The 13,567-nt window shown below is 42.4% G+C and overlaps 1 protein-coding gene across 3 annotated transcripts in view; it reads left to right on the top strand.

Annotated features, from left to right (window-relative positions):
- Nucleotides 1-13,567, top strand: part of TXNDC11 (thioredoxin domain containing 11) — a 71,610-nt gene that overhangs the window by 44,163 nt on the left and 13,880 nt on the right. For all 3 annotated transcript variants that reach the window (XM_020281356.2, XM_012784548.2, XM_075995109.1), the window contains 2 exons: nt 6,072-6,184; nt 8,291-8,491. In XM_020281356.2, the coding sequence (XP_020136945.1) occupies nt 6,072-6,184; nt 8,291-8,491 (314 nt within the window). The remainder of the gene's footprint in view (nt 1-6,071; nt 6,185-8,290; nt 8,492-13,567) is intronic.

Here is a 13,567-nt window from a genome sequence, read left to right as displayed (position 1 = left end):
CCCACATCTATAAGCCAGGTACCTTCTCCCTAATATAGGTAGATTTCACATCCTGCTACTATATGTTATAGTATATTATACTATAGTATAATTTTATACTATATAGTATATTTTTGATCTGCTTTTGGTTGAAAAAATTCATGTATAACTGGACCCTTGCAGTTCTAACCCGTCTTGCTCAAAGTCAGGTGTAGTCTGATACTAAAACATTATCCAAAAACAGAACATCCTGATGCAAACTAGAGAGGAGAGTGAGCCAGGTGAATGTGAATGGAAACCAGATGGAATTTCAGGTCCTTCCACTCTTGATGTTTCTTTGGTGATTGCCCCGAGGTAAATGGTGACACTGGTGCATAGAAGGCACAAGCAGTGCAACTTAAGCTATACCCAGGGGGTTGTGGGAAGCAGGGGTGGAGCATTCTGTTAGGGGCAAAGAAGAACCCCAACTTCATAAGATAGGGTCAGGAGTAAACTTGTGTAAGTGCTGAAAACAGACGAGATTTAATGGATCAAAGCAAGACCATTTCTTACTAAAAGCACAGCAGACAGCAGGAGCGTGAGCATGGTAGTGCTGGTTCCCCTGGCCCTGTGTCCACAGGGGATGTGTCTCATGGGCCTGGGTGGTGGCTCTGTGCACAGCCTTGTAGCTGAAGGACACACTGCCAAGCTCAGCAACTTTTGTAGCAAGCAGCAAACAAGCAGACTCCTTCCCTGAGGAGTGAGTGGCCACAGGAGTTGTGCTGTGGTGGCCTTGACCTGCCTAGCCACCTGCATGAGCAGCTGCAGAAAGGGCTTAGTAACTAATTATTTTACCCAGGTGTTCCCTCAAGGTCTCATCACATCTTGCAGTGATCTTTGACACAAATTGTCACTGTATGGTTAATAGAGACTTAAACTGGCCAATTACCAGGCTAATGGAGTATATTGGTAATTTTTTAAAAAATTAATTGAATGAGCTCCTGCTATTGTTGTACCTTTTTTGGTGGGGGAAAGGAGAGTATGAATCTCAGTTTATTTTTAATTGTTCGAAGTTCTTAATTAAAATATTGAAACTTCATTACTTTTATGATAAAATAATTGATTTTATAAATGACAAAGACTTTTATTGTAGAAAGCCCTGGAGCCCTGCTTAACAGAGAGTGCTCTGGATAGGGAAGATGAGAAGTGCTATTTTCTTGCATCATCCTTACATTATAAACTTCCTCTGCTAATCCAAGTATACTTTGTTCACATGAGATTGCATATTTAAGCTGCTTCCTCCAGCAAGATTTCTACCATATGCTGGAACTTAAATAGAAGTATGATTTTTATAAATTTTTCCATGTGTGAAAATGAAGTTTTGAAATTGTAATATGTTTGAGCATGTTAGAATCTGTTGTGTGCAGGCAGACTGTCCATTCTTATTAATGTAATTAAACAGGTTTTTGAGTGGCCTCTTTTAACTTTTGGGTCAGGCTGTCACTTCTTATTCCTCTGCTCTAATAAATCATGATGGGGGCTTTGGCAGACTATCAAATGAATTTCCTTACTGGCTGCTTTTCTTTCTCTTAGTCACTTTTTCACTGTGGCTGTCCACTAAGATTCAGTGTCTCCTTCTGGGGAGTAGTGTTTAGGACCTACCAGTTCTTATCTTCTCTTAAGTCATGCTTTTTCTTCTGACAGCTTTGGGATCTGAACTTACATGTTATGCCATTTAAACAAAATTTTAAAAATCTTGAACTAATTTTATTCTTACAGAAAAGTTGTAAAAATAGAACAGAAGGTTCCCTAGTTACCTGCCTTCCCTCAGCTTCCTCCATTGTTAACATCTTACATAATCATTTGTTGTCGTGGTTTTGTCAAAACTAAGAAATTAACGTTGGTGCAGTCCTATTAACTAAACTACAGACCTTATTGGAATTGTTCCAGTGTTTCCACTAGTGTCTAGTTTTTGTTCCAGGATACAATCTCAGATCCCATATCTCATTTAGTTTTTTCTCCTTTGTCGCCAGCCTATAACAGTTCCTCTTTCTTTGTCCTTCATGACCACGAAACTTTGAAAAATACTGCTCAGGTATTTTGTAGAAAGTCCTTCAGTTTTAGTTTGTCTGGTTTTGTTTTGTTTTGTTTTCCTTTTCTTTTTTTAGAGACAGGGTTTCACTTCGTCACCTAGGCTGGAGTGCAGTGGCACAATCATAGCTTGCTGCAGCCTCAAACTCCTGGCCCAGGTGATCCTCCCATGTAGCTGAGATTACAGGTGTACCACCACGCACAGCTGATTTTTAATTTTTAAAATTTTTTGTAGTCCAGTTATGTTGCTAAGGCTGGTCTCGAACTCCTGGTCCCAAGTGATCCTCCTACTTCTGCCTCCCAAAGTGTTAGGATTAAAGGCATGAGCCACCATTCCCAGCCAGTTTGTTTTCTTGTGATTGGAATGAGGTGATGCATTTTTGGTGAGAATCCCACAGAAATATATTCTCAGTGTTTCTTATCAAGGGGTTCATCTGATGTCGCTGTGTCTCCTATTAGTGATGTTGTTAACCTTGATCACTTGCTTATGGTTAGTGTTTGCTGGGTCTGTCCGCTGAGAAGTTACAATCTTTTCCTTTGTAATTAATAAATACCTTGGGGAAAGATACTTTGAGACTGTGCAACTATTTCTTTAAACTTTTTTTTTTTTCTTTTCTTTTCTTTTTTTTTTTTTTTTGAGACAGAGTCTCTCTTTGTTGCCCAGGCTAGAGTGAGTGCCATGGCGTCAGCCTAGCTCACAGCAACCTCAAACTCCTGAGCTCAAGCGATCCTGCTGCCTCAGCCTCCCAAGTAGCTGGGACTACAGACATGTGCCACCATGCCGGGCTAATTTTTTCTATATATATTAGTTGGCCAGTTAATTTCTTTCTCTTTACAGTAGAGACGGGGTCTCGCTCTTGCTCCGGCTGGTTTCGAACTCCTGACCTCGAGCAATCCGCCCTCCTCGGCCTCCCAGAGTGCTAGGATTACAGGCATGAGCCACTGTGCCCAGCCCAAATATTAGTAGTTTTCTATTTCTCTCATTCTTTCTTTATTATTAATGGAATTCTCTAAGGAAGAACTGACTATTCTCACTTATTAATATCACTATGGAGTCATGGGTATTTATTTTATTCCATGTACTATCATTATTTTGTTGCTCAAATTGTTCAGATTTAAAGTTATTTTTTATTTTTTAGCCAGTCAAATTTACCAGTGTGGGGGGGTGAATACGATTTAAAGTTCTCAATTAAAATATTGAACCTTCATCACTTTTAGGATAAAAGAATTCATTTTATAAATGACAAAGACTCATTGTAGAAAGCCCTGGATCCCTGCTTAACAGAGAATGCTCTGGATAGGGAGATGACTTTGTCTATTTGGCTGTTAGGAGCACCGTGGGTTGGCTCCTATGTCCTTTGGACAAGCTCCCATCCTTTTACGAGCACTTCGTTACTTCTGATGCACCAAGATATTTCAGGCATATCTTGTACTTTCCTTTCCCCATGCCTGGATTCACTCTTTTTTCTGAGATCTCTGGTTTCTTTTACTGGAGAATGACATTTAGAAACCAAGATCTGGGTGCTGAGTATGCTCTTTGATATCAGGGTCTCATTGCTACTAGGTCTTTTCAACAGATAAAACTAGGAAATGTATTTATACCCAAGCATGTGTATATGTCTGTATTTCTGTATCATCTGTGTGTGTGTTTTTGTGTGTGTATTAAAAGCCCTAAGTTTGTACTAATTCTGATTCCAATCTATACCACAGGGATTATTTTAGCCTTCCCTTCTTAATATAACACTTCTCACTCCAGCAGTCAGAATCCTGGCTCATATTAGTAGTTTCAGAGTTGCCACCTTGTACCCCTTTGAGGAGCACATTTACTCACCAGATGTACAGTATTTACATGCAATTTTCTTTGCCTTTAGTTTTACAGCATCCAGTCAAGGTATTATTTTTTGGTTACTTAGTTCTTTCTTCCCACTCCTTTCACTATGGTGTTATTCATTTACAGTAGTTAGGGTTTTTTTTTTTCTTCTTTTTTGAGACAGGCTGTTGCTGTGTCACCGAGCTTGGGGTGCATTGGTATCATCATAGCTCACTGCAACATCAGACTCCCTCCTCAGCCTCCTGAGTAGCTGGGACTACAGGTGTACACCACCACTTTTTGTGTGTGTGTGTGTGTGTGTGTGTGTGTGTGTGTGTGTGTGTGTAGACAAGGTCTCTCGCTGTGTTGCCCAGGGTGGTCTTGAATGCACAGCCTTGAGGGATCCTCCCACCTTGGCCTCCCAAAGTGCTGGGATTATAGGTGTGAGCCGCCGCATCCAGACAAGGTTCACTTGTTAGTTGTTTGTATTCCACAATAGGTTCCTCGTGTCTTGGTTGGTTTTATTATAATTATTTGTTTAGTTTTGGAGTATGTGAAGAGTGTGTGCAACATTACTATGGCTGTAACAGATACAAAAAAGTCTGTCAGAGAGTGCCAGGCCTCTTCGGCCTGCTCTCCTAGTCCTTCTCTTTCCCCCTACCCCGTTAGGTAACCAGTCTCTTTAATTTCTCTCTTATTCACCCTGTATTTTTTGTTTTGTGCCTTTTTAAACTCATCAGGTTTGTAGGAAAGATTGTCGACCATGGTGGTATATAACTTGGTAACAGTTAAAGTTTAACTGATGCTTTATTTAGTGTCTGCTAATAAAGCAGAAAGGGGATAGGAAAGAATGTGCCTTTTCCTACACTATCGTATCTACTCTCTTTTAACACTAAATACTTTATAATCTCAGAAATATTACAGTATCATATACTTCATGAAAAAAAAAGCTTCACACGTAAGGATAAAGTCTCCTTTGATCTCTGTCCCTCAACACCAAACTACTTTTATTATCCTTTAAGATTCTTTATGTATTTCTAAACATACATGCTTATAGAAAAAAGATTTTTTATGAGCTCTTTTTTTATTAACATAAACGATGTTCTTTATCTTCTTCAGCTTCTGCGCATGCTGTGTAGATAGCTCTGCCTCACTGTTTTTAACATCTGCAGAGGGTTTCTAGGTGAATGTCCTTGCATGTGACTCCAGTGCACGTACGTAGAACCTCAGGCGTGCAGTTGCTGTGTCTTCATTGCAATCAGCACAGCACACTGCTCTCTAGGTAGCTTGCCACGTTTCCCCTTCTCCCAGCATCGTACCACAGTGCTCATTTCTCTGCCGGTCATCAGTACTCGACATTTCCTGTGTCTTAAATTGTAAGCAATTTGAAGGTCAGAAGTGGTATTTTGTTTTAATTTGCTTTTCTCTGAAAGAGTGAGGTTGAGTGTATTTCCTTGTGAATATTAGCTATATACATTTCCTTTTCTGTGGTTTGCCCATTTTTAACCTTTTTTTCTTGTTTATTTGTATGAGTTGTTTGTATGTCCTAGTTTTGTTCATTTAACAAATTTTTATTGATCACTTACTATACACCCCAGGCACTGCTGTGGGTGCTGGGGTACCAGCAATAAACAAGGCCTCTAATAACCACATAAATTACATTCTGGAGAGGAACTCGGACCAAAGAAAATATAAATAAATGAATAGGATTATGTAGATGTTAATAAGTGTTATTAAAAATAGGGTAACAGTGGAGAGAATACCTGACTGGGGGGAGCTCCAGCTTCCCCTTGCAGACTCTGTCCACTGCGTATTTGCTTTGAGGTGGGTGGTCAGGGAAGGTTCTCAGAGAAGGTGGGAGCTGAGATGAAATATGAGAAGTAGCCAGCACAGGGAGGACAGCATGTCACTTGGTTCTGAGGTGGGCCTGTGAGCAAGGGGGGCAGGTCAGATCATCACAGAGAGACACAGTGCACTCCTCAGAGCAAGTGATCATTGGAGACGTTACTCGTGGGAGTAGACTTGGATTTGGAGGGCCGAGGTCTGTTTCAGGAGGAGGGTTTCTTCAGTTTCTCTTCCTTCCCCAGCTAGCCTGGGTTACCAAAAGGAGCTTTGCTCCATGGGATTTGTGCATCAAGACTCAATCATTGGGTTTTGTGGTTGTGTTAAGGCATAGGCCTTTTCTTTAATTAAGGAAAATTTTCTGTTTCAGATTACCTAGGAACAATACGATTTGGGGTTATCACAAATAAACATCTTGCGAAACTGGTATCCTTAGTACACTCTGGAAGTGTGTATTTACATAGACATTTCAACACATCACTTGTAAGTATTTTAAAATCACGTTTCTATTAGTGCAGTGGTTCTTAACCATGTTTAGGTCACAGTCTTCTTTGAGAATTTGATAAAATCTGCAGACACCGTCTCTCTAGGATAGTGTGCTTGATTTTATATGCAAATTGAGAGTTCCTACAACCCCATTCTAGAGCCCATGTCCCAGGTTATGAACCCATGCATTAGAGGGCTCTTTAGCATCTAGAAATTCTTTATTTATATTCTTAGGTTTTGGTACAGCCTTGTTAGTTTTCCTACTTGAGTGAAATTGCAGAGTTACTCTGTTGGAGAATTGTTCCTCGGGGGCCATGTTCGCAGAGGTTAAGCTTCCATTGGGTGATGTTCTCTGTTCATTTGTTCCTTTTAGGAAGAATAATAATGTGACATGCTTTTCTCCGTAGCTGATGTAATGGATTTTTGAAGTTCTTGTCAAGTCACAGTGAGAAGTTGATGGCTTCTCAACCCAGAGAGCTGCACTTTTTCATTGTCACTTTTGTTCCCTGATTCATTTGCTTTTTGGTGGAATAACCTCAACTCAGCTATTTCTGAGCTTTGACCTGTGTCCTGCGCAGTCCTGTGCTTCTGCTCTATTCATTGCTATTGTTCAGTCACATCACTGAGAGTTTATTTTTCTTAAGTATTCTCTGTCTCTCCAACATCATCGACAGTGTCAGTGACCTGCAGGTCATATACAGATCAGTTTCCCTGTACCCAGCATTTTAAACCTGTGCTCCACTTGGTACTAGGCATAAGTTCTGTGCCCTCAGAAGTGCTGTCAGGCCCACTCCAGGGCTGCCCCCTCACTGCTGTCACCTTGGCTTCTGCATATCTCCGGTAGCCCAGATGTTGTGCTTTATTTCTTGCTACTTATATTCCAAAAGTCAAATATATTTTTGTGTTTTCGAAATAGCAGTGTTTATTATGATGTTGAGTATGTTTTTCAAACTCCCATCGTCCCACTTTGAGAATCACCACTGCGATTATTTCTCCACTGCCCACCCATGCTCCTTGTGCCTCTCAGCTGCCTTTGACATCCTCTGCTATCTGTCATTTTCCTACATCCATTTTTAGCATGTTATACAGCCTACATATATATCACATTTATTTATAGTAAAGGGTACTGAGGAAGAAATTAAAATTAGATGGAGAAAAAAAGGTAGGACTATGAGATGACACTGAAAAATATATCAGATTTAATACTCTGATTTGATAGTTTTTAAGGTTGGTTGGTTTGTTTAGCAGAATTCCTTTTATCAAATCAAATATTATTGAGTTACTGATATCTGAAAAAAATACAAGCAGTGAGCTTCATTATGAGGCAATTTAAATCCATTTTGGAAGATATAAAATATCTCATTCTGTGAAATCTTCTGAAGCACCTTTTTGGAAGTTCTGTTTGAAACCAATGATTTATGTCATTGGAATTTCAAAAATAATTTTATGTTTATATACATTAGTTGTTATAGAAAAAAAAAGCAAAAAAAATCTCTTCCTTCATCTGTATACATGAAGTATGATCTGTGGCTTTGGACAAGTTTAGGTCATTTATTGATTCATTCAAATATGTGTTGAATCCCTGCTGTACCAGGTGTTCATCCTGTCAGTGGGGACATAGTGGACAAAGCAGACATTGCCTCACAGAGCCTCTGTTCCCACCCTGGTAGGGCAACATTCAAGGGACCAAGGTAGAAATATAAATGATCCTTGACTCCATAATTTCTGTTCCCTTAGATATGCCTTGGTCCTTATAGCTCTCCTTGGATAGAGTGATAGAGGTGGTTATTGCCATCAGCAGGCAGGCAGAATTATCTGTTGATAGGTGAATCTGTCCAGAGACAAAAAAGATGAATCCCATGATGTGAAAGTCACCTGCAGCCACTCTTGCTTGGTTCTTCAGCCACTTGTGAGGAAGTGCTCTGTCTGGAGACATGGGGGGCCCAGGTGGTGGCTGCACAGCTGGGGCAGGTCCCAGCTCTCTGCCTCATTGTTCTCCCCTGTGCAGGGGTGGGGCTGACCAGCCTCTGGAGGGCAGTGCTGATGCGCCTTGAACCTGCCTCACCTAGCTTTCTTTATCTTCTATGCGTTTGTCCTTCACAGGTCTTTCCCAGGGAGATCATGAACTACACGGCTGAGAACATCTATAAGTGGGCCTTAGAAAACCGGGAGATGCTCTTTCGATGGCTGCGGCCACACGGAGGCAAGAGTCTCCTGATGAATAATGAACTGAAGAAAGGACCTGCACTTTTTTTGTTCATACCTTTTAATCCCTTAGCCGAAAGTCATCCTTTGATAGATGAGGTAAGAGTTGTCATATTGGAGGTGCCGCATAAGGAGTGGGAAAGCCTCCTTAACCTGGACCTCTCTTACCCCACAGTCACGCTCATCTGCTCTAGCCGCTGAGTGGCTGCCGGGAGTGGCAGCTGTGCTTCTGTGATAGCGTCCTCTCTAAATGAGCAGGAGAGAGAGCCCACGCAAAGGACAGGGACTGCCGCAGCCTCTCTGGCCACATGCATTGACAGCTGCTCGGGTCTGAGCTGAGCAGGAGACAGAGAAGGACCCAGTATCCTGCTTTCTGAGGTGACTGGTGTTGAGCTTTCTATTTGGGAAGTGAGACCCAGAGAGTGGACAGGAACACAGGCAGGTTAGTGTGGCCTAGGAGATGCCACCGTCTTGGGGAGTTTGGCCAGACTGCTGGCCCTGGCCACCCTCGGGACAGAGGAAAGAGGGGCAGCAGCGGCGATGTTGGGACACTTTGTTTTTGTAAACCTTTCCTGTCATGCAGAAGCCAGAGTGGTTTTCAGCGACAACACTGTCAGCAACCTGCCCCTCCCTCTTGCTTCTCCTCTGCTGCTGCACTCGTGGGTTCATTTCATACATGGCCCACTTGGAGGCACTTAGCAAGAGCAATAACGATAAGCAGGAGCGAGCTGGGACTGCTCAATAGCATTTACTGAGCCTTTTATTTTTTCTCTCCCTCAAGGATCCTTTAATTGGCCAAAACCAATTTTAGACAACCAGTGTGCCACTGGCCAGGCTTATCAGACAATGTCTGTCCCCGAGCCCCTCAGCGCCAGCCTGGTCGTCTGCCTGGAGGGACAGGGAGGCGGGACTTCTCACCTAGCCAGACCCTTCACTTGGCCACTCTGGAGTCGTTTCGTTACAGTTATTAGTGCTGCTGGGGAACATTCAGAATGAGCTCTGCTGTCCTGGCTTGGAGGAATAAAAGAATCATTATATTCTCCTATGATTAGAAAGTAATGAAACTTCATTTCTTTAGAAAATTTTCACTGTGTGGATATTTTATGAACTGAAATATTACTTCAAATGACTAGGCCTTTACCATATCTACTATTAAGAGCCCTAGAGCTGTTTGTAGGAAAGGGAAAAGGGAGGGTTTTCCAGCCAAGGTGGTGGCTGTGGTTGTGGATTTTTACTTTAACATTTAAACTTTCCTTCTGGAGAGTTCTCTTTTGTCTGGTTTGGGCACGTCATGGTATTTTGTGGCAAGAGCCCACATTCCCAGTCCAGAGGGTCATGGTTGGATTTAGGCACTTGGTCTTAGGATACTTTCTAGCCCATTGCTCCTAGACCAGTATCACTTCTACCTATTGGCAGGTCTTCTGTCTCTCTCTCTTTTTTTTTTCCTCGCTGTGTTGCCTAGGCTAGCCTGGAACTCCTGGGCTCAAGCGATCCTTCTGCCTTAGTCTCCAGGAGCGGGGACTATAGGCGTATGCTACTGTGCTGGCTAGACCTAGGCCCTTGTTTATCATGGTTTTGCCTGCGGCTCTTTTCCTGGGGCTCCCAGTGTCTTTGTGAGATGAGTGCCTTCGCTTAACCTCAGCATGAGGTTGAGATGGCTGGAAACCAATGGGATCTCACAGTATTGTGAATTACTTAGGTAAGCGAAGTGTCCAGGACATTTCCCTCTTTGTTTCAGGCCAGTCAGGCAAGTGTTTGTTGAGCACAGTGCCAGGGGAGCTTAGTGCAGGGGAGAAAGGATGTAGATAACACAGTCTCGGTCCCATAGGCTCACGGGCTTGTCTGGTAGGAAAAAGGCAGCCTGCTTCTAATTCAAGGTTGGGGAAGATCAGGCACAGGCTCAGAGTTCAGAGCAACTGGAGGAAGCCGGGTGCTACCCAGAATGCTGGGTGCTGGGCAGGGGAGGGGTTAGGAGAGGCTTTGGGAGGGAAGAGTGTTTGAGATGGACTTTGAGGAGCAGCCAGGGCCTTGATGGGTTGAGAGAAAATTAAGGGAAAGAATGGCCCGAGCAAAGGTGCGAGGGAAGGAGGGAGAGTTGCAGCTGGGAGGTATTAGGAAAGAGTGTGGGTTTTGTGGCCCACAGGAAGGGCAGATTAGAGAAGAGCCTTAAAAAACCTTTGGAGGGGAGGGCCTCGGGTGCTTCTCTGAGGGTGTCAGGATTAATCATAGTCATCAAAGTCTCCTTGTCTATGAAGAGATGGGACCAGAGAGAGATGAGTGTTGGCATTATGAAAGTTTTTCTGGCAGCAGGGTTCCTGAGAAGTGAGAATGAGCGAGAACTACCCCTGGGTGGTGGTGGTGGGGATGCAGAGTAGGGTCTGCGGTCAGGGAAGTGGTGGCACAGTAACCAGAGACGCAGCAGCCATTGGGCGTTCAGGCAAGCGGGAGGGATGAGCGTCAGGTTTACCCAGGGTGGACTATAAACTCATTAGCTCACTGACCATGAAGGAGTTTAAGGCAGCTTTATTTATCCATTACCACTTTAGGCCCAATTTGGGGCAGAAAGTTGAGGAAGCTTACATTGTAGAGAAGAGAGAGGTCATCTCAGAGTGAGCGGTAGAGTTGGGGGGCATGCCAGGCAAGGCCATTCAGGACAGTTGTAGTGGGGCATGTGTAGAGTGTCAGTCACAAGTGACCGTATCTTGGCTGCACCAAGCCCAGACTGGGCAGCTGTTTTCGCACACACGCACACCTGCACGTAGGCCCACACAGACTTGCATGTACACACCCATATGCAGAAAAGAACAGACTCTGACGCTAATGTCAGGCCACTGACACTTTGGGGTCTCCGGAAAGTTCTAGAGAGGTTATAACACATTGCAATGTATATTACACAACTTGTTAATCAGAAGAAATTTTTACCTCAGCCAGCAAAGAGTCTTTGTGACTTGTTTTCCTATTTAATAACATTTCTTTGAGGTGTTCACACAGTATGAATTTGGTAAGTGAAAGCGAGGTTGTCATGTTCAGACTTACAAATTTCTCTGATTAAAGAAAATGGAAGACAACATCTATGGGACAAACATATAAAGTTATTTGCCACATTTTCTTTAATTGTTCACATGAAATTTAATACTCCATCACAGGATACACATAATGTGATCTGACTTGAATTGTGTTTTTAAAACTGCCTAATGTAAAAAAAAACATGAAAACCAGCTCATAGGATAAAATAGCAGTGCCTCACTCTTCAAGAGCATTGTTGTGTACAAAATATTTTCTTCAATTAAAAATATTCTTTACATGGCTGCTTTGTTTGTGAGAGATATTAATAATAAGAATAAAAGAGGTGAGGAAAGAATATTTTTCTTGAAATTCTGTTCTCCTTAATACTGTGAATGATTATAGTAAACCTTGAAGTTTTATGGAGGTTTTGGGGAGTAGGTAGTAGTAGTTGTCTACTATTGCGTCTTTGAATACAAAGCAGTACCAGGGTGGCGCCATACGCCGGGCAGCCGGGCTCTTCATGGGTTATGTAGGCTTGGCCTTGTTAGTACCCAGTTCTGTCAGAAACTCATCCAAAAAGGACTGAGATGTTTTTGTTGGGGGGAGGTATTTAAAACTCTGGCTTATTATCTAAAGTGACTTTTTAATGCTAAGCACTATTCAAACAACTTATTTTTCTATACAAATATCTGTGTTTTGAATTAATTCTTTATAAATATTATGCATTATAAAATTTGTTTTTTAAAAAATTAGAAATGCACTTAGTAAATGATTTTATAGGGCTGGGCATGAAGGCTTATGCATATAATCCCAGCACTTTGGGAGGCTAAGGCAGGAAGATCACTTGAGGCCAGGAGCTTGAGACCAGCCTGGGCAGTGTGGTGAGACACTGTCTCTTAAAAAAACAAACAAACAAACAAAAAAACACCAAAAAAATATTTAAAAAATTAGCAAAACACAAAATAAATGGTTTTACATACACATGCTTTAATGAAACAAAATCCTGAGGGACTTAACACCTTGTGACTAACTTTGACGAAATTTGATTCGATTTGAGTTAACACACTATTCTATTTTAGAAAGTAAATGCATTTGGATTGTAGCTTGTTTTTCTCACAAAACTAGAGTGGGACGTGGGTAATGAAAGATACTCAGTTTGGAATTGGAAGAGTCTTGAAATAGAACATAAATCTAAATTGCTAATACTAATCTGAGGGTAAAGTGGTTAATCTTGCCAAGAAAGAGGAGTGTGTACATTACCCTGAGATGCCATTCATTTGTCAGGTGTTCACTGAGCATTGTTATGTGCCTGGACCCGTGCTGGGCTCCAGTGACAGGATATATCACATGTAGTCCCTGCCCACGAGGATCCACAGGCTTGTGGAGAAAAGGGTGACTGAACAGAAGCTTATAAGACTTGTGGGAGGGCTTCAGGGACACTGGAGGTGGGAAGCCAGCTCCTCCCAGGGTTGGGGTGGGGTTAGCTTTACTAAAGGAGCCATGCTGCTGCTGGGCCTTGAGAGCAGGTGGGGGAGGCGGTGTCCCAGGGCAGGCCTCTGCAAAGATGTGGCTGTGACAGGGCCTGGTCTGCTCTGCAGAGGGTAGGGTGAGACTGGAAAGACAAATGGGCCGGACTGTGTGTAGGTTTTATCCTACTGGTAACAGGAAGGCATCAAGTATGGTTCTGCTGAGGAGTGTCATGCTTAGGGTCATATTTTTTTAAATATAGTAATCCTTCCCCTATCCACGGAGGATACATTCCAAGATCCCCAGTGTATCCCTGAAACCATGGATAGTATTGAACCCTATATATACTACACACAAATCTCTTTTTCCTTCTTCACAATTTCATAGATAGAAGATTATTTCTTACCTTAGATCTTAGCAACCTCAGCATGTGATTTCTTTTTTTCCTTAAGTTGAGACCTTTCACTTAAAGAAAGCACTCTTTGGCTTTTCTTTGGCATATCTGGTTGCCAGCATCACTACCCTTGCGCTTTGGGGCCCTTATTATAAAATAAAGGTTACTGAGCGCAAGCACTGGAATGCTGAGACAGCGGCCTGATACCAAGACAGCTGCTAAGTGACTGACAGACAGTATCTACAGTGTGGACACCTGGACAAAGGGAATCATGTCCTGGGCATGGTGTCGAGAGATTTCATCATGAT

Source organism: Microcebus murinus, chromosome 19, assembly GCF_040939455.1.
Source record: "Microcebus murinus isolate Inina chromosome 19, M.murinus_Inina_mat1.0, whole genome shotgun sequence".
NCBI lineage: Eukaryota > Metazoa > Chordata > Mammalia > Primates > Cheirogaleidae > Microcebus > Microcebus murinus.
This window is presented reverse-complemented; position numbering and strand designations above follow the sequence as displayed.